Genomic DNA, 23,618 nt, shown 5'->3' with positions numbered 1-23,618 from the left:
CATTCTTAAGTTTGTTAAAGAATGTTAGAGATAGATTCGTGATGTAGTTTATTCTTATTTGAGTATGTTTATGTTGGGTGTGTCACAACATTAGAATCAAGTAACAACAATAAGGACTGTTGCGTAACTTGTGCCAGATTTAGGTTTGTATTGGATGTTGTTTTGCAATTAATTTTGAAGGTTGAGATTTTAACATAACTCATGGTCTCATACGGGCGATTATTGCTGGGATTTGGATGAGAAAGTTAATCAGCAGCCATATTATACAGGTAAAACCACAAAGAGATGGTGAGTTTGCATTTAAGGTTGAACAGATATCATTCTAATAAAATTCCACAGAGGATTGTTTGAGTGGAAAGAGAGAGTTTACAGGATGAATCCAATTTAAGTATTGATATACTAATACAAGTGTCTGGTATTTAAGCAAATACTTAATAAAGCAGTAACTGCTGAGCACAGTGTGTACTATTCATCAAAACATACTTCTTAAAAAGAAATATAAGTACACGCTATTTATCAAAACATATTCCTTAAAAAGATATATAATATTTATACTACTTAGTAATAGGCTTCATTCTCTGTCGGATGTAGAATCTTCAATGTAATTGAAAATAATAGTAAAAGTTTAGCGATATTGTCACACAAAAAGTTAACAGTATAAAGAAAACAGGAAAAAAAAATCATTATTATTTTTATTTTACCTAAAAGGCCTTTTTTTTTTGTTCAGTTGAAGCATTTCTGAGCTTGGTTGTGTAATCCTGGAAAAAAATTAATAAAGTTAATATAAAAAATAGTTTGAGATACAATTTAATAAGTTAAATTGGTGACAATAAACCAAAAAATGGAATACTCACAATGATTCCACAGTTAGATCAGGTGATACTTCATTTAATCCATAATGAGATTCAGTAGCAATTGCAGTTGTATCAGTTACTTCTTCAGTTATTTCAGTATTTGTGCTGACCTGTTTACCTTTTCCTTTTGTATCTAAATCAGGTGCAAAAATTTTTGCAACTCTAAATGATGGCACACCAATATTATGTTTTCGAGAATCGGCTAAGACTTGAAAAATATAAGTTTGACCGAGAATATTTTTTATAGCAGTAGGCAGAATATTTCGATCTGAATTGATTGCAGTTGCAAGATGATGAGCAGGCGCATGTATTAGGTCTTGTGCTAATTTGCCAAAAATTGTGAAGTTTGCCGATCCTGTCTCATCCTCGACAATAGCATTTAGTTTGTACCTGATTGCAAAATTATTCAGATATTAGTTTCATATTACGTATTTATTTATTAACTAAAAATATCTATATTTGGTAAATGTATACCACGGAATAGGAGCCTGATCATTTTTTCCACATTGACTGCACCAAAAACTATCATTATAGTCCTTCACTGCTCCTTTGCAATCATAACAGCTTTATACCACCAACCATAGGTTGTATCTACTGTCGCCAACTTTCCTTTGCAAGTGTATTTCGAATTCTGTATAAGAAAATAAAAGCTGATACAATCTTTTTTTATTTAAAATAATAGGCTTCACATGTTGAAAAATAAAGAAATAAAAGTTTAGGACTAATAATTGACCTCCAAAAAAAATTGCATTATTATATTCTTACTTCTAATTCATCTGGATTTAACTTCAGTAGTTTATCAATAGTCTTGCGATTTCTGGATATTTGTTCATAAGGACTGAGGATTGGCTCATTTAAAGATTTGATATGTTGTATCGGTGCAATTGGTGTTTGTCTTCTGTAAAAAAAAACATATTAGAAAATATCCAAAGAGAAGTTTTTTTAATAATAAAGAAGTATTGTTAAATACCTGCACAAATTATTGCAAAAATCCATAACTTCTTGTGTTTCCAAATTGCTGTAGATTTTTTATGCTGAACATGTTGATATATAGAGCTGATCTGTAATTGCAAACAATAACATATTTAGTTGTTGACAATGTTAATAACATGTAAACTAAAAATTTTAGTATAAGAAGGTATTCAATGTTACCTCTGTAGGTTCGCACACTCATACTTGCAAAAACAACAATAGCTGGACCATCGACTTTTTCCTGATGCTGGTTATCATTAAAATCAATAGCAAATTTGTCCCATAATGTCACGGATAATGTTTCATCCCTACAAAATATATTAATATTTGATACTACAATTAATAACTGTAATACAAAAAAATAGTCAAAAATTTGGAAAAAGCACACTACAACACTTACTCTAAGTTTCCAATCTGCAATTTTCTTATTGCAGTTCGTTCTTGTCCTACATATGTAAAAGAAATTGTACCCGTCGCTACAATATTTCCGATAACATCTGAAGATATATAAAAACACATAAATGTTATTAGATATTATTCAATTTTTAAGTTATCCCAAAAAAGGGGAATGAGATAAGAAAGTGAGACTGCAATACCTAAAAGGCAACCATCTACATATTTTTTATTTTTTATATAATCAAAGCTCAGGAAGTAAAAATTGTAAAAAGGGATCTGAGCAACATCTTCTTTTGCTTCAACAATACGCGTCCATTTACTAATCTGGATTATATATCTGCGATCGACAACTTTGTAGGTATTTCTACTTGGTATAACATTAAAGTTTTCTATTATGTATGCATTGCCTTCAGAAAATAATGCTCTAAAAGTGGTTGCATCATGTTTGCGAATGGTTGCTTGCATTGCATATCCCTAGGAAAAAAAAATGGTTAAGCAAATAATATATAAAAAAAAGGAATCAAATTATTTTATACTTGATAAGAGAAAAAAATAAACTCAAACCTCTTCATCTATAAGAAGGCAATCTAGGCTAAGAATATCTTTCTTAAGCTGTGGCGTTGTCGATTCCCAAATTCGGCTGACTCTGATTTTGATTTTGACATGTTGTTGTGTCAGTGTCAAATTCTTTAGAGATATATATTCCATTTCGCAATATTTTGCTGATTCAAAACACAATAAATAAATTTCAATTATTATAAATAAGTATAGGAATTAGCAAACTAAAAAAATTTACTATTTATGATTACAAATTATAAAGCAAAATTAACTATCAAAGTAATAGACTAAAACCTTTTACGAAGATAAATCATTAAAAATTTCATTATAAACAATATTGCAAGTATATCCTTCGGGTTCATCATTTTTATTGTCTATTAGAATTCGCAATCCTTCACGTGAAGTTACTCGAGAAACTCCAACATAAAGTTGACCATGTGAGAATACCGGTCTCGGAAGGTAAATGCCAACCAGTTGTAATGTCTGCCCTTGACTTTTGTTGATTGTCATAGCATAACATAGTCGAAATAGGAAATTGTCTTCTTTTAAGAATAAATGGCCACTTTGTTTCCGTAACATGTGTTACAATGCGAGGGATATAAACCTTTTGACCAGCATAATTTTCTGTAAAAATTTGTGCTTCAATAACTCGCGAAGCCAACTGAGTAATAATTAATCGAGTACCATTTCACAATCCTGAACTTTGGCTGATATTGCGCATAAGCATTATCGAAGCTCCAATTTTCAATCTAAGCTCATGGTGTGGCACGCCATTAAACTTCAGAGAATTTAAGAAGTCGGTAGGATAGAGTACATATGTTTCTTCAACATTTGCTGATGAGCTGCAAATTGAGTCCGAACTCATATACACTTTTTCCTCTCCGGGAATTAAAGATAATACATATGTATTGATATCATCAGCCTTTTCATTTACAGGCGTGATAATTGCTCTATCTCTTAAGTAAGAACAATTATTATAATTTTGGTCGAGTGCATCATATATTGGTGAAACAATATCTGTAATACCATCCCTGGTACCTTTAATAAGTATATCATCCGGTATCTTAATCCAAGTAGGCTCTTCTTCACATGGTAATTTAAGAGTATCTAATTTTCCATCACCCAAATCAAGTATCCTTTTAGCAAAACTTAAAAAATCTTATTGTACTATCAAATTTTCTGAATATCTATACAACCTCATGTTTGTAGTTAGTTGAAAAACTATACAATTAGTCCATATATACGATTTGGTAATTGAGGCATTTATTATATCTTGTCTTTTTCCACCAATAATAACAGGAAGTATTTGTCTGAAATCTCCTCCGAGTAGAATGGTTTTACCTCCAAAAAGTTTATCCGGGGGTGTTGTTTCGCCGGTACACAAAATATCCCTCAATGATCTATCCAAAGCTTCAAAGCAATTCCTGTGATTCATTGGTGCTTCATCCCATATAATTAAGGAAGCACAATGAAGCATAACAGAAGACAATAACAAATGAGAAAAATTAGAATAGAGAAGAGAAAAACTATAAGTGGGACGGGTAGAGGGAATAAACAGTAACACAATACCCTACCACTGCGCAAATCAGCCCTCCTAATTACTCTAACATTGTGCAGCCACGAACTCCAATGAACACATCTGCATGCATCAACAAAGAGTGAGTAATAAGCACAGTAATAACCAAGCATATATGCAAAATAACTTAAGAACAGTCTATGCCTTTGATGCAAGGAAAGAATCACCAATATTGAAATTGAATGCACGAAATAATCAGAAAAAACACATAACGACTGAATCCAAGTGTTTGCAGAAAACCATATCTAATGGTAACCACCTAAGCCCACTTTTTTTTTTTCAGCAGAATAGGGAAAAGAAGTCAACAAAGTAAAAACACAACTATCACTCACATTTTGGTATAGAAAAATACCACCATCATTACAATTACCAAAACTACACAAACCACAGAAACAATAAAAGTTAAATGATCATGTATCCATTATAGCCACACCAACAGAAATCATGGCCTATAGGAAATTATGGTATTTGTTCTGCATATTCTTTAAGTCAGAGGATTTGATACAAATTATCTACACAACAACAGGAAGACCATAAGCAGTGACAAATAAATACACGTAATTCTACACTTAATTTACACTGAGAATTAGCTGTAATTTTCATAAATTTAAAATTTAAAAACTCTACAGAATTTTGCGAACCAAAATATCACCTGCATTATGTTAGGCATTTTTTTAGGCCAAAGATTGAACAACCAACTGTTACGGTATCAACTAAACAGGAGATTTTAACACCAATACTCGTGATAATCGCATAAATTATTAGCACTAGAAAGTAACAGACAATAAAGAGCACGCAACCACAAGAAATAGAGACGGCAAATATAAGCAGCAGTTATAAGACCGATATTCAACATGGAATCGTACAGTTCAAAGTAGGTAATTTCTTCTCAAACTACATAACCATAGGATCACACTATGATGTCGTTATTAGTATAGCTCATTTGGTTTCCAATTAAAGTGGGGCTGCACAAATTTTGCAATCTATGCCATCCTTCAAACATTAATAGAAACCGTCATCATCACCGGCATCGAGTTCACATAAATTTTGTTCCAGCAATATTCCAGCAGACAATGGAAAACATCAGGCTTCGAGTTCAAATAAATTTTGTTCAATATAACCTATTTAATTTTTTTGCGAATGGCAATTTTGATTCATTAAGTTTGCATATTTCTCAATTTTGATTCAGTAAGTCGAAATTTGGACTTTAAGTTCGAAATCAACAAATTAGTGGAATTTTAAATTAAATGTAAAATTTCATTCCGAACTGACACGAAACTTTAGTTTTTGTTTTTTTAATGCCACTGCTAAAAGAAGTTTTAGTTTTTGCATCTCAGTATACAATACAATATCTATCTACTCAACGGCAAGAACTATATATTAGTCCATCAGCAACCAACAATTAGTAATTTGTGCATTACATTAGTTATAGTTTCTTTGGTAAGAAGAGCAAAAAACAGAAGTTATAGCCATATTAAATAAACTTTTTTTTACTATACCTCCTTATAGTTTAAAATTTTAAATGTATAATTTTTATTGTTTATTTTATTTTTGTAACTTTGTCGCCCTGTATTCCCAAAAAATAGTAGACTTTTTAAAAACCTACTTTACTGCTTTACTTGTTAGTATATTTTATAGGAAAAAAAAACAGAGATTAAATGTTTTAATACACCACCCAAAATTAGCAATGGATTTTCGATCTACCTTTCTTTTGTCTCTATGCCTAATAGCAAAAAGAACATTTTTTTGCATCCTTTCTCTTGTACTCTAAAAATTATTATAAGAACTATTATGTGTCATTACCAACATTTCTTATTTGTCCTTAAGTTAAGGGCAAAAGAGGCATTTTAATTTTTTTTTAACTCTAATAGAAATTAACTCACGTTTAACCCAAGTTAAATTAACAGGTGGTAACTATAAGGGCATTTTGGAATAACGGAAGAACATATGAGGGTTATATTAGAAAGGAAAAAAAAGTAGGAATAAATGAGATATTTCTGAAGTTTTGAAGAGTATATAGATAATAGTAATATAATCAGCATCAGGAACCTCGATCATCTTTATTTATCTTCTAATCCAGAATGGTCGACACAACTGGGAAAAAAAAAAATGTATATTATTTTTTATCGGAGGGAAAAAAGAACTTGTAAAATGCTAGAATTGATACATGCTAAATTTCAAAATATTATTACCTAAAAGCTCTTTTTCGCTTTCTCAATTTAAATATTTCCGCACTTGATTGTGAACTTCTGAGATAAAATCAAATACATTAACATATAAAACCGGAGAAAAACATGTTAATAACTAATATTATTCTTCTTACGTTGATTGCGGTAGCTGGATTGGAGATATTTCTTTAAGAATTTCCTAAGTACTATATTATACGCATCTCTCCATATTGGGCTATTCCATGCGACGGGCTGACATTATTACAGTTAATCATTACAATTTATCGATTAATACTTTAGACTTTACTATCAAAACTTTCTGAAAATAATTTATAATACTTTTTTATTGTGCAACACAAAGCCACTTATTATATGTAGCTATTGATAATTATATGTATTTAATATTTTTAGGTAATTTTTTTATCTCATTGTTGAATAATATAATATAAAATGAACGAAATTAAAGTAATAGTTTTTATTTTTCTTGTTGAAAATATCTAAACTAAATTAAAAAATAAATAAGCCCAAAAAAGTAGGAAAAAAGAAAAGTTTGTAATATTAAGAAAGATAAGTAATATTTATTTCCTAAAATTTGATATTCATAACAATTGAATAAAATAATCAAACATTACAGTTAACAGGTTAGAAATATTTTATATACTATATATACATAATGGAGTTAGTTGAACTTTTACCAGGCATGCATAGAAACCTCATAAATCGAGGGAAGAATAATCTCTTTATATATTACAAACTATAAGAAACCAATAAAGCATTAGCCAATCCCATTGTCTGATCCAACAAATCATAAAAAATTTAAAAATATAACACAGTGAAATGATAATTGTTATGCAAAAAACTATACCCCTTACTACTATCAAGATCATTGTTAAACCTGAAGCTAACTACTACAAAGGCAGCAAACACCAAACACTAAAAAGTAATACCGGAAAACCTTATATTTCATACGACATTATAGTAACACAATTCGATAAACGATACCGATGACTATTGTTTAAATACTCTCCACACCTAAGCACATAGAAACAACAATTTTCCATCAAAACATGACAAATAGGTTTTTTGTATTCGCTTTTGAAAACTTACCAAGAGCACGAATCTCATATCTGCGAGAGAAATCCTGACTATATCTCGCTAGAACCCTATCCAGGGCAAAATGAGATTCATGATTGAGATCTCTACCATGAAAATGTGATCGAGAAGTGAGATTGGGACCAATCAGCAACAATCTCACAAGAAGCATGTACAATCCCTTAAAAAAAAAAAAATCAGAACATTCATACTACACAAACAACACAATTTTGAAGGTTACAGAAAGTAGTAAAACAAATAGAAGAAAATTCATTGGCAAAATAAATAACATGCAAAAGACCAAAATATCTATACTCCAAATAACGATACAATTTTTAAAGTTTTAGGAAAGCACAAAAAAAACCCAAATAGCAAAACATAAACAGAGAAATTGTGCAATTATGATAGAAATAAGATGCACTCGAAAGTAGATAGCCCAAAATAGCAACTATAGCTCCCAGAGGTGCAGAAGCAGTAGAGACGGCAAGGGAACCATGACCAGGAGAAAATAGAAAGAAATCAGACAATCAGCAAAGTAGAACCAGCAAACGGAATCAACAAATTTTCTAGAAAAATAAATAGGAGCGAAGGGGAAAAATGAGGAATGTGAATAATAAACTAATTTTAAAAGTGTAACAAAGCAAGCAGACTTAAATTTGCATTTGGTTCCTCATGTCTTTATGCTTATTAATGCAACTTGATGGAATGAGGCTACATGCTCTTGGAATAAGGCTACATGCTCTCTAAGGTAGCGTGGAGTGCTACTGTCGTTGTCTCTCGCATGGGCTGATTGGAAATGTGTATGTCATTTTAGTGGTGAAATATGAGCTCAGATACTACCTGTGATCTCAGGCAACCTAGATTGGAAAAGAATAGCAATGTCACTATTTTTTATGCACAACTTTACGATAAGGTCTCACACTTCTCAGCAAGCTATGGGAACATTTCTTAGCTAGATGCAGGGATTCCTTCATGTAAGCTAGTTATGGGCATTCACTTATATTTAAAATCTTGGTTTTTAAAGAACAAAGCAAAGAATGGAATCAACTCACCAATGCTGGCCATGGGGCCGCAGAAGCAGATTAGCAATCGGACCAGTTGGATGACATATTTCGAGATTGAACAACCATTAAGAGGCCCCACCAAGGTTTCTCGATACGATAACTCAACCGTTTCTGCTCATTTTTACTTAGTCGGGGTTTGGGTCGTTTTGACGACCATACAGTAGTTGAGAAGAAGATAGAGTTTGCTTTGAAGTATAGACTGTTGGGTTATTTCCTCTAATCGATCATCTTCGACGACTCGAATAGTACAGTGTCAAGAAAAAGTAAACACTATATGCAATCCATAGATGAAGATTTATAGAACTTTCCTGAACTATAGCACATTTAAAAATGGGAACCTGAACTTCAAATTTTCAATTTAACTACAAACCCTTTCATTACTTTCAGTTTTGAAAAACTCCATCAAATTGTTTGGAAGTAAACTGAATGTTTTCTCAAAGAAAAGTTATAAAATACTCTGTACTATTACAATATTATGTGAAAAATGTTACAAATACTATTAAATTCGGCTTGAGAGGTCCTTAAATCAAACACACCATAAGATTAGATAAAAAAAAAAAATCAAACTTTTAAAGTTCAAGTACCTATATCAAAATGAGCAATAGTTCCGGTAAACTCTAGAAATTTTTCTAAATCCATAATAGAAAGTGGAAGTTTTTTTTTCTTACTGTTGAATCTCTGTACAAAGACTGGTCTGACATTTATTGCAGCATCCAAGGCTTGGCTTGAGAATTTCGATTTCTTTGCAGTTCGAGGATGAGAGTTGATATAAAGAAGCAGCTACTCCGTTCAACTGCCGCCACAAGATCAAGCTCCACTAACATCAGAAGCAACGTCTGTATCAACAAAAGAAACTTTAAAAGATTCTTATTTTTACCAATTTTGTAGCGAAACATGTTCTCCTTCTATTTCCCATTCCAAAGCAATCCAATTTCATTTCCTATTCCTATTCCAATCATGAACCAAACATGCCCTTAAAGATAAGGCAATTTGAAAATACAACACTAATACTTTTTTGATCAAATTGTAAAACTATATCAAACAGCCTAGACTAATAGAAATGAAAATGAACTCAATATATATCAGCTGGTAGAAATGAAATAATAATATTGTTTTGCTTCATTCTTAACATCGAAAAGCACCATACAAATATAAACTCAAAAATAAAAAATTCTTAAAGGTATAGCTATTTGAAAAGTATAATCAAAATATTACTTTGGCTAAACAGTGAATCCATCAAACAGTATCTAAACATGTAGTGATGAACACGAAGCCAATGTTTATGCTTTGTAATGAATTACGAAAATAGTTGTAACAACTAATATATTAGTAATAAAATTTTTACACACAGGTTTAGACTTATTCCCTATATAACAATCCAGCTAAGAAATATCAGAAAATCAAATCAAAATCCTATTGCTATTCACTTTTGCAAGTAACACAACCGAGTATTGAGCTAAATCTGTACATCCCATAGAATGATTTATTATTTTCTTCACTGAGGTATAACTATTCTAACATTTTGATATTTTTCAGCATACAAAATGACTAATTAAAATTAAAGGGAACTGAAACTTCGTCACCTATCTCACTTCGGTTCCGTGACTACGAATAATTTTGCTCACTCATCATCATCCTCCTCCTACATAGATACAAATCCAAAACAAACAAATTAGACCAAATTACTGCTAAATTCTGAAATATAATAGATATGAATTAAGAGAGAAAACTTAGGAATTGGACCTTTTCGATTTCTTTTTCATCATTATCATTATTAGCTTGAGTTTGGAATTTGCCGGAGGCATCTTCAGCCTTAGTAGAAACCAAAAAATAAAGAGAGAAATTAACAAAGCAATAAATAAGCCTAGGTACTCTTTTACTTCGTATCAAAGCAATAATTTTTCTATGAGAAAAAAAAATCTATCTAAACATTGCCTACTTGAAGTCTATGTTACTAATAAATTACTATACTAATTAAAAAATTTTATAGTGTCAAAATATCTGAAACATATTTCATATTATGACATCAATAAACCCATTTATGAATCATGTGGCAGTCTGAATCAAGAGATTTTTTAAGTTAATTTGCCCCCAATTTAATGTCAGCAATATCATAACCTATGAAACATTATAGAAAAAATCTTGTTTGTTGCTTGTCATAATAGTCAGGCCTAGCTGTATATATTTAATAAAAGAAGTGCATGTTTTCATTAAAGTAAAATAGCATTTTATCTACCAACTTAAGTTTCTAGTATTGATAACCAGAAATATTTGAAATTCTCAGATAACTGATACATTCGAAAAAAAAAGGTAAATAAACTAAGGAAACAATAGTGAACGTACTGCTTGATTTGATCTAAAGATGGAGAATTCGCAGCAGTAAAGAAATCGATGTTAGAAGCACAATAACAATTTTTTTTGTTCCCTTCCATAGAAAAGAAATGAGCAAAAAAAAAAACCAAGGAAAGAAGAACTCCATGGTTTTCTTTGAGGCATGGCCATTCCGGTGCTGTCCATGTTGAGGAAACGAACGGCATTTTAGAGCACCCCGTCGGTGATAGCGACGATGCCATTCTCGTCAGGACGTAGAAGGCATAGCTGAGGGGGCAGTCGACGTCAACGACGCTTCATTAGTCCACCTGCGCAAAGGTGCTGCCAAAGGAGGTCGGTGGCCGTGGTGGTGCCATGCGGCAAAGAATGCGAGAAGAGGGGTAGCGAGTAAGATGCCGAGGACGGAGAGGAGGGGATTGCGGGGGAGGTTGGCTCAGGTGAATGGCAAAGAGGACGGAGAAAATGACTGAAGAGGGGAAGAGAAGACGGGGGAGGATGGGGAGGATGTATGACAGTATGGCCGGATCCAAACCCGTTGGTGTGGGATCAGCAGGAAAGCAGAAGCATGGGCTAAGGTATGGGCACATTTACTTCTGTTTCCTCTGTTTTTTTTTTTTTTCCAAAGATGGGTCGCATCCACGCCGGCTCACGGCCGCGCGCCGCCCCGGCTCGCGGCCGCGCGACGCCCCGGCTCGAGCCCGCACGCCCGCGCCCGCACCCGCGCACGCCCGGGTAGGCTCACCCCCCGCGCCGCTCGCGCCGGCGCCCGCTCGCCCGCACCCCCCTGCTTGCGCCGATCGGGGAGGGCCCTGTCGTACCAGCCTAGGATCCCCGATTCAAAGTTTAAAAAGGGAAAAAAAGGAAAAAGAGAGAGAGAGAGAGAGAGGAGTGGATCTCACAGGGAAAGAAGAGGGGAAAAAAAAGAGTAAAAACCCCACCCGGCGCCGGCTCATGTCCGCGCCAGTTTGCTCGTCGGCTCGCGCCCGCCCACCCACGCCCGCTTGCCCCCCGNATAACTAGGCTGGAATACTGTCAATAGCACCAAATTATTGGTGCTATTAGTTTTTTAGCCATTGGATTAAGAAATGTGCGGTTAGGATGATGTGAGCCCTTAGGATAGAGTGAGTAGTTAGTTGAATAGTATAATCTAACGGATAAAAATAATTAGAGTTAATCTAACGGCAGAAAACTTGATAGCATCAAGTGTTTGATGCTATCAATAGCATAGCAGCCGGACTATATATATATATATATAGAGAGAGAGAGAGAGAGTGTGTGTGTGTTGAGCTAGAATATATATATATATATGCTGCAACAAAGTAAAATAAAAAAAGAAAAAGCGGCTCATCAAAGAATAGGATCGATGTAATAATAAAAAAATAATTGACATTAAAGCTAACATATCTAGGTCTGGAACCCAATATTGCTTATAAAATAAAATAATAATCGATCTACAATCTTTTCCATCCAAATTAAGTCCATCTCTTTTTTTCTTCTTCTTTTTTTTAAACCCACAGTTTCTATCCGTCTCCTCTTCTTCTTCTTCTTCTTTTTTCTTTTTTTTACTAATTAAAGTAAAAAAAGGAGTTAATTAATGTCGAGACAGAGAGAGAGAGACATAGATTACACAGAGAGAGAGAGAGAGAGAGAGAGAGAGAGGGAGAGAGAGAGATTACATTACTACTGACTAGTGAGTACTCCTTTTCTTTTTTTCTTTTTTTCTTTTTTCCGAGAGAGAGAGAGAGAGAGGGAGAGAGAGAGATTACATTACTACTGACTAGTGAGTACTCCTTTTCTTTTTTTCTTTTTTTCTTTTTTCCTGGTCGTAGCTAGCTAGAGACTGATCTGATCTGATCTCATGATCTGAACTGAACTGAACTGGTCGGCACATATATAATATATGCATCCATGCATGCATGGACGCTGGCACTGGGCTCGTGCCTGGTGGTGATTAATTTGATTTGATTTGATTTAATTTAATTGATAGCTAGGAAGTAATAAATCTAGGATGGAATTAAGGATGCATGCATGGAGATAGATAGATATGTAATTAAGGAGGAGGAGGAGGAGCCGAGGAGGAGGAGGAGGTACGTAATTAATTAATTAATTAATTAATTAATTAATTAATTAGGTAGGTCGGTAGCTAGGTAGGTAGGTAGCTAGGAGAGCTTGACGACGTCGGGGACGTGGACCGGGTAGCGGTGGATGGTGGAGGCCCAGGGCCCGTCGACGGGGCCGCGGACGGTGCGGAGGCAGCGCCAGACGGCGCTGTTGCACTTGAAGCCGCTGCCGAAGCCGATCATCCAGACGCGGTGGCCGCGGCGCATGCGGCCCTTGGACTCGATGTAGGCGAGCTCGTACCAGAGGGAGCTGGAGGAGGTGTTGCCGAAGCGGTGCAGCGCCATGCGCGAGGCCTCCACGTCCTCGTCCCGCAGGCGCAGGCTCTTCTGCAGCTCGTCGATCACCGCCCTCCCCCCGGCGTGCACGCAGAAGTGGTCGAAGGCCTGCCTGAAGTCCGGGATGTAGGGCTTCCAGCGCAGCCCGAACACCTTGCGCGCCACCAGCGACAGCAGGAACAGCAGCTGCTCCGACGCCGGCAGCACCAGCGGCCCGATCGTCGTGATGTTCGCGCGGAGGGCTTCCCCGGCCACGGCCATCAGGTCCTTCGACAGCCGGATCCCCACGATCCCCTCCTCGTCCTCCTCCTGGTACACGCACCGGTGGGCCCCGTCGTCGCCGCCCTTGTGCGTGCGCACCACGTGGCACAGCCGGTACTTGGCGCGCGCGCGCTCGGCGCGGCGGTTGGTGAGCAGCAGGGCGGCGGCGCCCATCCGGAAGAGGCAGTTGGGCAGCAGCATCGCGCGCTCCATCCCCGTGTAGTAGTTCGGGGTGATGATCTCCGTCGACACCACCAGCGCGTAGGCGTCGCGCCGCGCCTGCAGCAGGTCCCGCGCCAGGTCCACCGAGATCAGCCCCGCGCTGCAGCCCATCCCGGACAGGTTGAAGCTCAGCACGTTGCTCCGCAGCCCGTACCGGTTCACCACCATCGCCGACAGCGACGGCGTCGGCGAGAAGAGGCTGCAGTTCACCACCACGATGTCGATGTCCTTCGCCGTCACCCGCGTCTTCGCCAGCAGCTCGTCCACGGCCGAGAAGATCACCAGCTCCGCCTCCGCCCGCGCCGCCGCCATGCTGCGCTGCGGCGGGATGTAGTGGTTCGCCGGCGGCAGGCACGTCTCCTCCCCCAGCCCCGACCGCTCCAGGATCCGCACCATGAACCGCACCGTCCGCTCGTCGAAGTAGGGCAGCAGCCGCGCGTGCTCCAGGAACGTCGCGAACGGCACCCGGCAGTCGCGCGTCGGCCGGAAGCACGCGAAGTCCACCAGGTACACCGCCCGCGGGCTCGACAGCGCGTACACCGTCCCCGCTATGATGCACACGAACGCCCCGCACAGCACGTGCACCACGTCCAGCTCGCGGAACTGCCGCCACAGCGCCGCCATCTCCCCCGGCCCGCGCCGCCCCAGCTCCACGCAGATCGCCGCCATCACCGGCACCAGCAGCACCGTCAGGATGTGGTTCACCAGGTACTGGTACCCCAGCTTCACGTACTTGAGCTTCACCGAGCTCAACAAGGGCGGCAATGGATCCGTCGCCATTCTCCCTTTTCCTTCTTGATCTCTTTCTGATCAATTACTTGCTGCTGCACCAGCGTACGTAGCGTAGTAGCCTAGTTTAAGACTTATTTTAGCTAGCTAGCGAGCTAGCTAGCTTATTATTAGTGTGGTGTGGTGTGGTGTGGTGTTTGTTGTTGCTGCTGCTGCTGCCGCTGCTGCTGATGCAAATGCGCGTTGGCGGGGGGGAAAATTTAAAGACCGAGTTCGGAGGTGGGCCCGGGGAAAAGTTAATATGGACGGCTGAGTAGCTCAGATGGCGCTGCTGGCGAAATTTAATGACCACAAAATTGGTTCCCGCCGTGATCGAGGAGCACTGATGCCAACATCCATCGAGCTATTACCACTGTGACAAAATTACAAGCAGCGCGACGCGACGCGGGTTAAGGGGAACTTAATATTTGATAGTTGATGTTTTAACTTTTCAAAATATACATGACTTGATAAATATCTATCATCAGTAATATTTTAAAATATTATATATACGTACATGTACGTTAGTTTGATTCATAAGAACTGAGTTTCTAATCTTATATATGAACTTTGATATATATATATATCCATTTAGATGTTATAATAAAAACATAAGAGATGTGAATTAAATTAGCTAGTACTAGCAACTGCACGATGACAAGGACAACGAGGAACAACAATCGAACAATGGAGCCGGTATTAGCAAATGTGCATTAAATAAGAACAGCTAGAGCACCATTTTACCTTATTATGCTAATCATAAAACTCTCATTCATTATTTCGTAGAGCAAAGTAGAAAAAAAGTAAGGAAATAGACAAATGAGAGAAGTGGCTCTGCTTCGAGTAAAATTATAACTGTGAAAATCAGCACCCTAGTAATTAATAATGGTGTTTCATTTTTTCTGGGTATATGGAGATCGAGATGCCATTTTTGTATCGATATGCGTGGACTTCATCACTATGTCTTTTCGCTGTTGATTTACTCTTTCTGCGTAGCTCCTGCACTTATTCAGATCCTCTGGCGATGCAAATAAAGGATGCCATAAATGCGTTACTAGAGGGTTCTCAAACTTTGGCGCTGTGGTGTTTGTGTAATTGTGTGTGTATATATATATATATATATATATATATATATATATATATATATATTAAAAATAACTGGTTTCCAATTTTAAAAATTCATTTTTCTTAAGATAACAAATAGCAAAATAAATAGAACTGGGCCCGCAGAATTAATATTCAAAAAATAATAGAACTGGGTCGTCGAACCAGTGCGGTAAAATTGATCTGATCAATTAATTCGCATCCACCCTTTCGGGCAATGAAAAATGTGACCCACGAGTAATATGATTTTTTGTAGGGTCTTGCAAATACATTGTACATTTATATCAGTTCTACCACGGGGAATACCATAACACATTTTTAAAGAATCCGTTTGGTGTTTTGAGTAGATTGACCTCTGAAAATAATAATCTAATAATAATAGTTGGTAGTAACTAATAATAATTTTTCTTTTGTGTTAAAATTATCTGAATAGATTCTCGCTATATACAGAAGCTGAGGCTCCGAGCTACAATGTTATACTGTTATAGTCACAAACTAAATATGATTAATAATCATTAGAACCAAAATTATTATTAAATCTCTAAAATTTTAATTGAGAATGTCTTTTGGTTGAGAAAACCATAGAATTGCTGTTTGTTTCGTAAAACATGGAACGGGTGAACGCCAACCAAACAATATTGATTTCTCTAATGATTTAATTGTATCTGAGCTCAATAGTTTATTTCACGCGTCATATTTATTTGAAGTAAACATGCGACAAATTCATCAGATCAACAATGTTGCAGCTCCCACTTCATCCCAAACAAACAAGCCCATATTAAGGTGTTGTAAAGTTTGTGACCTCTGTACTTTTGTTGGTTTGCCTATCTTTGAATGAATAAAACTATAATATTTGCATAAACTATTAATTAATTAAAATAACATAATTTATAGTAACTAAATAGTATTTAGGACCAATTTTATAGTCTTTAAATTAAAATTATTCTGTCTATTTCCGCTATTTATAGTACATATTAATGTACACTAACACATCATGAACAGGTGTATTGTGATTTGTGAGCACCTCTCAGCTTCGAATAACCAAAATGATTTATTGCGTTGGACACATGCTGGCTCGTAATTGGGTGATGTGCGGGCCCCATCTTTAAATTCTGATCTCTGAACGTATTCAGATCGAGACAAGTGGCGTGACGGAGTTAAAGCGGGAACGTACACGAATTACTGACCCGTGTTGTATGGGGAGTGGCCCCAAATTAGTTAGTTTAAAATTTAAAATTTAAAATTGTAAATCTTAAATACTAAAAAATGCAGAATTATTATATAAAATTATAAATTTTAAAAATTAAAATTAAAATTAATTTTAGGGAAACTTCAAAAACCCTCTTTGTGATTTTGTACTTTTTCATTTTAGTATCCTGTGGTTTAAAGTGTATCAAGTTAGTACCCTGTGGTTTCGTATTTTTTCACTTTAGTACCCTGTGGTTTAAAGTATATCAAGTTAGTACTCTATTATTTTATTTTTGTATCAAGTTAGTACCATGTGGTTTTTAAACCACAGAGTACTAAAGTAAGAAAGTGTGAAACCACACGGTACTAAAGTGAGAAAGTGTGAAACCACACGGTACTAATGTAAGAAAGTGTGAAACCACGGGGTACTAAATTGATACACTTTAAACCACAGGGTACTAAAGTTAAAAAGTGCAAAACCACAGGGTACTAATTTTGATACACTTTAAAGCATAGAGTACTAAAATGAGAAAAAATGAAACCACAAGAGGGTATTTGAAGTTTTCTTTTAATTTTATGGTGCACCCTGAAGTTCCACTGCTCTCCCTATGTTGGAAGAGCAGTGGTCGATGGCCATGCTGCAACTATCGGGGAGTAGCACCAAACTAACTAATTTGGGGTTATCCCCTCTTACGACCAGTCCGTTAGTTTCTTTTTTGTTTTTTTTTTTTTTTTTAGAGGCTCTAGTTGCCTCATTTCTGTAGCCTAGTTCATACTTTCANCGTACAATTTTTGTCCGTTGAATTTGATCCGGAGAGGCTCTCTTCATTTTTTTTTTTTCTTAATACGCTCGTAAAACATTATAATTATAAAAATATATATTTATTTACAAGATTACATTTAAGTGGTGATTGAATCATTATTTTCTAAGTGCAATTAATTGTTTACTGTTTAATTCAAAATATTTAAAGTATTTGCGATGTTTACAAAAATAGTAAATTATTTACCATTTTTTTAAAAAAAACCTCCAAATACCACGGTTTCACACCTTTTTACTTTAGTACGCTGTGGTTTAAGTGTAATAATTTAGTATCCTATGGTTTCGTACTCTCTCACTTTAGTACCATGTGGATTAAAGTGCATCAATTTAGTACCTTGTGATTTTATTTTTCTATTTTCATCGGCTTCTCTGTTAATATTTCATTAAATTATATATAAAAAACTTCAGATATTCTATATAGGTTTATCAAATATTTATTTTAGTACCCTTTAGTTTTAACTTTATCACTGATTTTTTTTCCTTCGTTAATATTTCGTTAAATTATACACACAAAACTTCAGATACCCTGCCTAGGTTTATCGAATATTTACTTTAGTATCCTTTAATTTTAACTTTGTCATTGATTTAATGAAAAAAATTAGTGAAATGGATAATAAAAAGAGAGAAATGAAACCACATGGTACTAACTTGATACACTTTAAACTACTGAGTATTAAAGTGAGAAAGTGCGAAATCATATGGGCTAACTTAATACATTTTAAACTATAGAATATTAAAGTGAGAAACTGTGAAACCACCAGGGGTATTTGAAGTTACCCTTTAAAAAAAGTATATACATTTTGGACTCGAAAAAAAAAGTTATGTGAATGTGATGAATGATTTATTATTTTAGAAAACAATAAATTATTAATTAATTTTTAAATATGATAAATTATCCACCCTTTTAACCTAATTTAAAAAGTAAAATTTTTGAATATTTGTAACGGAAAATTTTTGTAGGCTTACTTATCCAAAACACTGTTTATTCAACGATTGGAATGCAATGGAAATGGCTCGGCCCATGGACCATGTTTTTTCTATGTTGTTTTCCGGTTGGTTGTGTCAATTTGGCCTGGCTCTTTTAGCTCGTGAAAATGGATCCAAAGTTTGGTGAGGACGGATCCAAAGTGAGATCCTCAGTTCGCGCCGTTCATGCCACTTTGATTTGTGTTGTCTACGTAACGAACACAAATATGACAAACATTTATCCGTCATAATACTTTTTTTTTTTTTTGAGAGATAGATAGCACGCTACCCGTTTCGTTTATTTCATTTAGAAATAAACTTAGCTGGAAATATGAATCAACTAGGATTCGAACTTAGGTCCCGGATACCAACCACCAAACCCTTTATCACTTACTCTAGGAACGATCGGTTATCCGCCACAATGCTGTTCTAGAGAATATAGTGATTATGTATAATTCATCATTTTTTTTTAAAAAAAGATAAGTTCTGTTTATATATTTAACACGCTTGGTATTTGTACAACAAGGTACTAATTGCTCCCACGAGCGCATCTCATTCATCTTCTCGCATTAATGGAGCACGGCCTACACAGCTAGACTGCATAGGACAGCCCAGAAGCTGCCAATTTTATTAAGGGCTTTGTTTTCCCCACATCACTGCGTTTTCGTTTAGGAGAAGCTAGCAGTTTTCACTTTTCAGTAACGTGTACGCCAAATTAAGCCAACTGTTACCAATTAAGTTTGTTGCAGCAGATAGGTTTTTTTTTTTTTTTTTTTTTTTTTTTTTTTTTTTTTTTTTTGAGAAAAAAAAGTAGCGTTCTACCTGCTTCATTCATTAAGAAAGATGAACTAAGCGTACAGGATGAAAGCAGCTTAGGCTTCCTTGGCATAACATGGATGAAATTAAAGCAAGGGTACAACAAAGAAAGAAAAAAGATCAGAAGGAGATAGTGTCTGGGGCCTCTGCTGGCTTAATCACTTGTTGATCTTTGAAAATTTTCTCTTGCAACGAAGTGATTTTTCGAAAACATTCGCTCACCCTTCAGCTGACTCACCTTGCAAGTGGAAAGATCTTCTATCTCTTTAACGTCTACGAGCCGCCTACCTGGGACGAAAAGAAAGACTTCTGTTCTGAACTTCTCTCCCTTAACGGAATTTGCCCCAACGGCTGGGTAATATGTGGTGATTTTAACTTTACTAAATACTAAGATAAGAGAAAAAGAAACACTTGGAGCACCAGAGCTATGACTATATTCTTCGACCTCATTAACAACCTAGCGGTCATAGACTTACCCATCTCCAACCAAATGTACACCTGGTTGAACATGCAGTGCAGACCCAGCTTGGTCAAGCTAGACAGGTTCCTCGTTTAATCTGAGATTGATTCTAGGCCTTTGAAATAGTAGTCTTCTCCTTGCTCCGTTGCGAAAAATGATAGATAGTTTTTAAGTCCAGCTCAGATCTATGTGAGCGTGAGAATGTGACATATGTAATGAAATTCTAGTAACCTAAAGATTTAAGATTATTAGGTCAGGAGCTGTTAAACATAAAAATATGTAGCTGCTGTTATTTCATTTAATTCAAGTTCATGTTATGAGTCTTATAAAAAATCTCGAGTTCAGACGTTAGAGTGAGTGTTAAATATAAAAATATATAAACATCGTTTTTTAACAGTTTAAATTTTTATAGTACAATAATCGTTTCATATTATTTTACGGAACCAATTGTATATATCAATTTTGCCATCTTATTAATATTGTTCTATTTCTAATGCAACTTTTCAAACAAAACCTAATTAACATAATACTTTAAGCGAGACCGAAGAGACTTTAGAGTTGAGTAGGTCCTAAATGCGCGCCTGATCTATCTTTTACTTCCTTATTTTTGCAGCTAAGATTCTAAAAATATTTAGCATTTACGGAATGTAATAATACGGAGCTGCTTCCAGAGTTTAGGATCTTGCTAAAAGATATTAGATATAATTTAATATAATTATCATACTCCTTTTGTTTTGTGAGTGGTGCTAGGCTAACTTTTTCGGCAAGTTCCACGACTCTCGGCAATTCAGCGAGCCAATTCAGAATCCAAAAAAAAAGAATTTGCCACTTTTGCTCTACAACTAGCTAGTTCTCTTATTAGAAAAATCCCAAAATGCCTCGGCACACCATCTTCTCCTTTATCATTCCGAAAGTATCATCGCATCAAACTAACGAGAACAAATTCTTTGAAACTTGGAATACAAAAACTTTGAGAGCTCAGAAATTGATGGCTGTAATTCGACGCTAAATTTAAGATGTGAACAGCAGGCCAACTGCATGCAGACTTTTTTAGTAGCAAGCGAATGGAGAGTGGAATCTTGTTATTAGTCTGTCTTCTGCTGTCTTTCTCTCTATCCATCCAACCGAACTGCGAACAGCAATTAAACAACTCAACTTCGGGCTTTTCTAGCTAAGTTTATTTCTAAATGAAATAAACGAAGCGGGTAGCGTGTTACCTATCTCTTAAAAAAAAAAAAAAAAAGACAGCAAACAAACCTAAATTATATAAAATTCACGTGTCAAAATTCGATTTTTCACTTTTTCTTCTGTCAGTATTCGGGCCTGTTTTGCCTAGTTTCTGAAAAAGTAATTTCTGAAAAAAGTGATTTTAATTTGGAAAAGTGATTTTGGTTAAAAGCTGTAGAGCGTTTGGTGTAGTTTAGATAAAAGTGATTTTTCTGAAGTAATTTTAAAAAGCTGTTTGGCAAATTTTTTTTGATACTTGCATAAATTAATATTTTTATTAAATTTTATTTTAAAATAATTTAAAATCTAAATTTAAATTTGAATTAAAATTAAAATTTTTAAATTTCAAAATTATACAAAATTTAAAATTTGATATTTTAATTTTAAAAATAATTTAAAATTTTAAAAATTTAAAATTTAAAATAATTATGAAATTTAAAATTTAAATTTAAAATTTAATGTATATATTATGAATTTTAAAATATAAAATTTTAAATTTAGATTTTAAACTTCAATCTTAAATTAGATTTAAAATTTAAATTTAATTTAAAATTTAAAATCTAAATTTAAAATTTAAATTTAAAATTTAAATGTTAAAAATATAAATAATTATGAAATTTAAATATAAAATATTAATATTTGAAAATATATTTAAATTTAAAATTTCAAAATTACTATTTAAAAATAAAATTTCAAATTTAAATAATTTTGAAATTTAAAATTATAAAATTTAAATTTGAATATTTGAATATTTGAATATTCAAATTTGAAATTTGATATTTGAAAATTTGAAATTTTGAAATTTTAAAATCTAAAATTTGAGATTTGAAATTTAAAATTAAAATTTAAAATTTAAAGTTTGAAATCTATTTTTCAAAATTTAAAATTTAAAAGTTAAAATTTAAAAATTCAAAAATGAATCTGAAAATTAAAATTTAAAATTAAATTTAAATTTAAATATTGAAATTAAAATAAAAATAAAAATTTGAAGTTGAAATCCAAAATCAGAATCAGATTTCAAAAAGCAGTTTTTTTCTGTTTCTGATTCTGGAGCCTTCAAAATCAGTTTCTGATTCTAAAAAGCAGAATCAGATTTTAAAAGTAAGTTGTCAAATGCTCTATTAAATCGAAATCACTTTTCAACTCAAAAGTGCTTTTTAAAAGCTAGTCTAAACATCCTCCGCCTTTTAAAAGCTAGTCCAAACACCCTCTTCTTCTGGACCCACTAGGTCCACTGACCACGGCCCCCCTATTTGCCCTTTAGTTTAGGACGCGTGGCACCTCATGATTCGCTTAAATAGCTGTTCCCTGTATAATGATATAATAGCTGATCTATGGATCAATCGGCTGGGCCTCACTTGTTCTTCCACGTCATCACAGTCGTCTTCACTCTATTGGCCGGTTGAATATAGTTTGCTTCGGGTGTTGAGCCCCAAAAGTAGGAAATAACTAATGTTTTTGTTACTTTTTTTTGGAATTTTTAAAAGTATTTTCATTTGTTAATTTTAAGTTTATATATATAGGGGCAATTTCATGAATACCCCTCCCAAAATCTAAAATATCATAGATGCCCCTATAAAATTTAAAATATCACCATTACCCTTATAAACACAGAGAATTATCATCAATATCCCTACTGTTAGTTATGTTAGCTTTACCATAGTTATTAAATGGTTAAAGATGGATTAAATTTTAAAATGACTTATTTACCTTCAAATTTTTCTTAAGTTAAAATGTATGGAGACCGCTCAACTATATGCCATTTTGAAACAGCTCTCTCAACTTTCATTTTTTTAGTTGATATCCCATTAACTTTTAATTTTTTAAAAAATTAACTAATTTCAGTGTATGAAAAAATGAGAAGTTTTTAGTTTTTTTGATAATTTTACCAAATCTAGTGGCTCTATTTATATTTTATCGAATAAATAATTATATATAAAAATTTAAATGAAAATAATGTTAAGGAATTATCCGATCTTTCTTTAATCTTGAAAGCTTAAAATTTTTTTTTAATCAAAATATTCTTGATAATTTTATCTGCATTAAACGTATTAAAAAACTGAAATATAATATATTTTAGCTTTTGAACAAAACTCTCTTTTTGTTTCAATCACAGAACAATGCTTGCATATAGTTATGTGATTTATTTTTGCTTCAATAGGAAAAAAAATAAAATCTATAATTTATTTCAAAATTACTATTACTATTGAACCTGAACCGAAATCCGAAATTAAAAACAAAAATAAAATCAGATAAAAACATACTATATATAAAATATAATTTTTATATATTTTTTAATAATTAATATATATTAATAATTTAATTTAATATGTATATATTAAATACTCAAATTTAGATTTACAAAAAATATCTTGAAAT

The 23,618-nt window shown here is 34.4% G+C and overlaps 2 protein-coding genes across 5 annotated transcripts; both read right to left on the bottom strand.

The window, feature by feature from the left end:
- On the bottom strand, window positions 324-11,710 carry LOC109711224. 4 transcript variants are annotated; one of them, XM_020234159.1, is made up of 15 exons: window positions 11,024-11,710; window positions 10,424-10,492; window positions 9,558-10,322; window positions 9,349-9,473; window positions 4,355-4,419; window positions 4,122-4,220; window positions 2,787-2,944; window positions 2,630-2,696; window positions 2,227-2,323; window positions 2,007-2,134; window positions 1,825-1,915; window positions 1,620-1,752; window positions 1,329-1,485; window positions 855-1,244; window positions 324-758 (listed from the first exon to the last, which is right to left on the bottom strand). In XM_020234159.1, the coding sequence occupies exons 3-11, from the start codon at window positions 9,615-9,617 to the stop codon at window positions 1,884-1,886; spliced, it is 831 nt and encodes a 276-aa protein (XP_020089748.1). In that variant the 5' UTR covers window positions 9,618-10,322; window positions 10,424-10,492; window positions 11,024-11,710; the 3' UTR covers window positions 324-758; window positions 855-1,244; window positions 1,329-1,485; window positions 1,620-1,752; window positions 1,825-1,883. The 4 variants fall into 4 exon arrangements, with proteins under 4 accessions (XP_020089748.1, XP_020089749.1, XP_020089750.1 ...); XM_020234160.1 differs by having other exon boundaries at window positions 11,140-11,710; XM_020234161.1 differs by lacking the exon at window positions 11,024-11,710 and having other exon boundaries at window positions 9,558-9,626; window positions 10,264-10,322; window positions 10,424-11,017.
- On the bottom strand, window positions 12,745-14,900 carry LOC109712242 (3-ketoacyl-CoA synthase 6-like). The gene has a single exon (XM_020235701.1). The coding sequence runs from the start codon at window positions 14,668-14,670 to the stop codon at window positions 13,171-13,173; it is 1,500 nt and encodes a 499-aa protein (XP_020091290.1). The 5' UTR covers window positions 14,671-14,900; the 3' UTR covers window positions 12,745-13,170.

The sequence above is a fragment of the Ananas comosus genome, linkage group 6 (assembly GCF_001540865.1).
Source record: "Ananas comosus cultivar F153 linkage group 6, ASM154086v1, whole genome shotgun sequence".
Taxonomy (NCBI): Eukaryota; Viridiplantae; Streptophyta; class Magnoliopsida; order Poales; family Bromeliaceae; genus Ananas; species Ananas comosus.
The sequence above is the reverse complement of the archived record's forward strand: the minus strand, read 5'-3'. Positions and strand labels throughout refer to the sequence as shown.

Coding starts and splice junctions, on each gene's coding strand:
- LOC109711224 (XM_020234159.1), bottom strand. CDS start 9,617: ATGAAATTGGATTGCTTTGGAATGGGAAATAGAAGGAGAACATGTTTC. Junction 9,474..9,557: donor CATGTTTCGCTACAAAATTG/GTAAAAATAAGA, acceptor TTGTGGCGGCAG/TTGAACGGAGTAGCTGCTTC. Junction 2,324..2,629: donor TAGAGCATTATTTTCTGAAG/GCAATGCATACA, acceptor ATATATCTTCAG/ATGTTATCGGAAATATTGTA.
- LOC109712242 (XM_020235701.1), bottom strand. CDS start 14,670: ATGGCGACGGATCCATTGCCGCCCTTGTTGAGCTCGGTGAAGCTCAAG.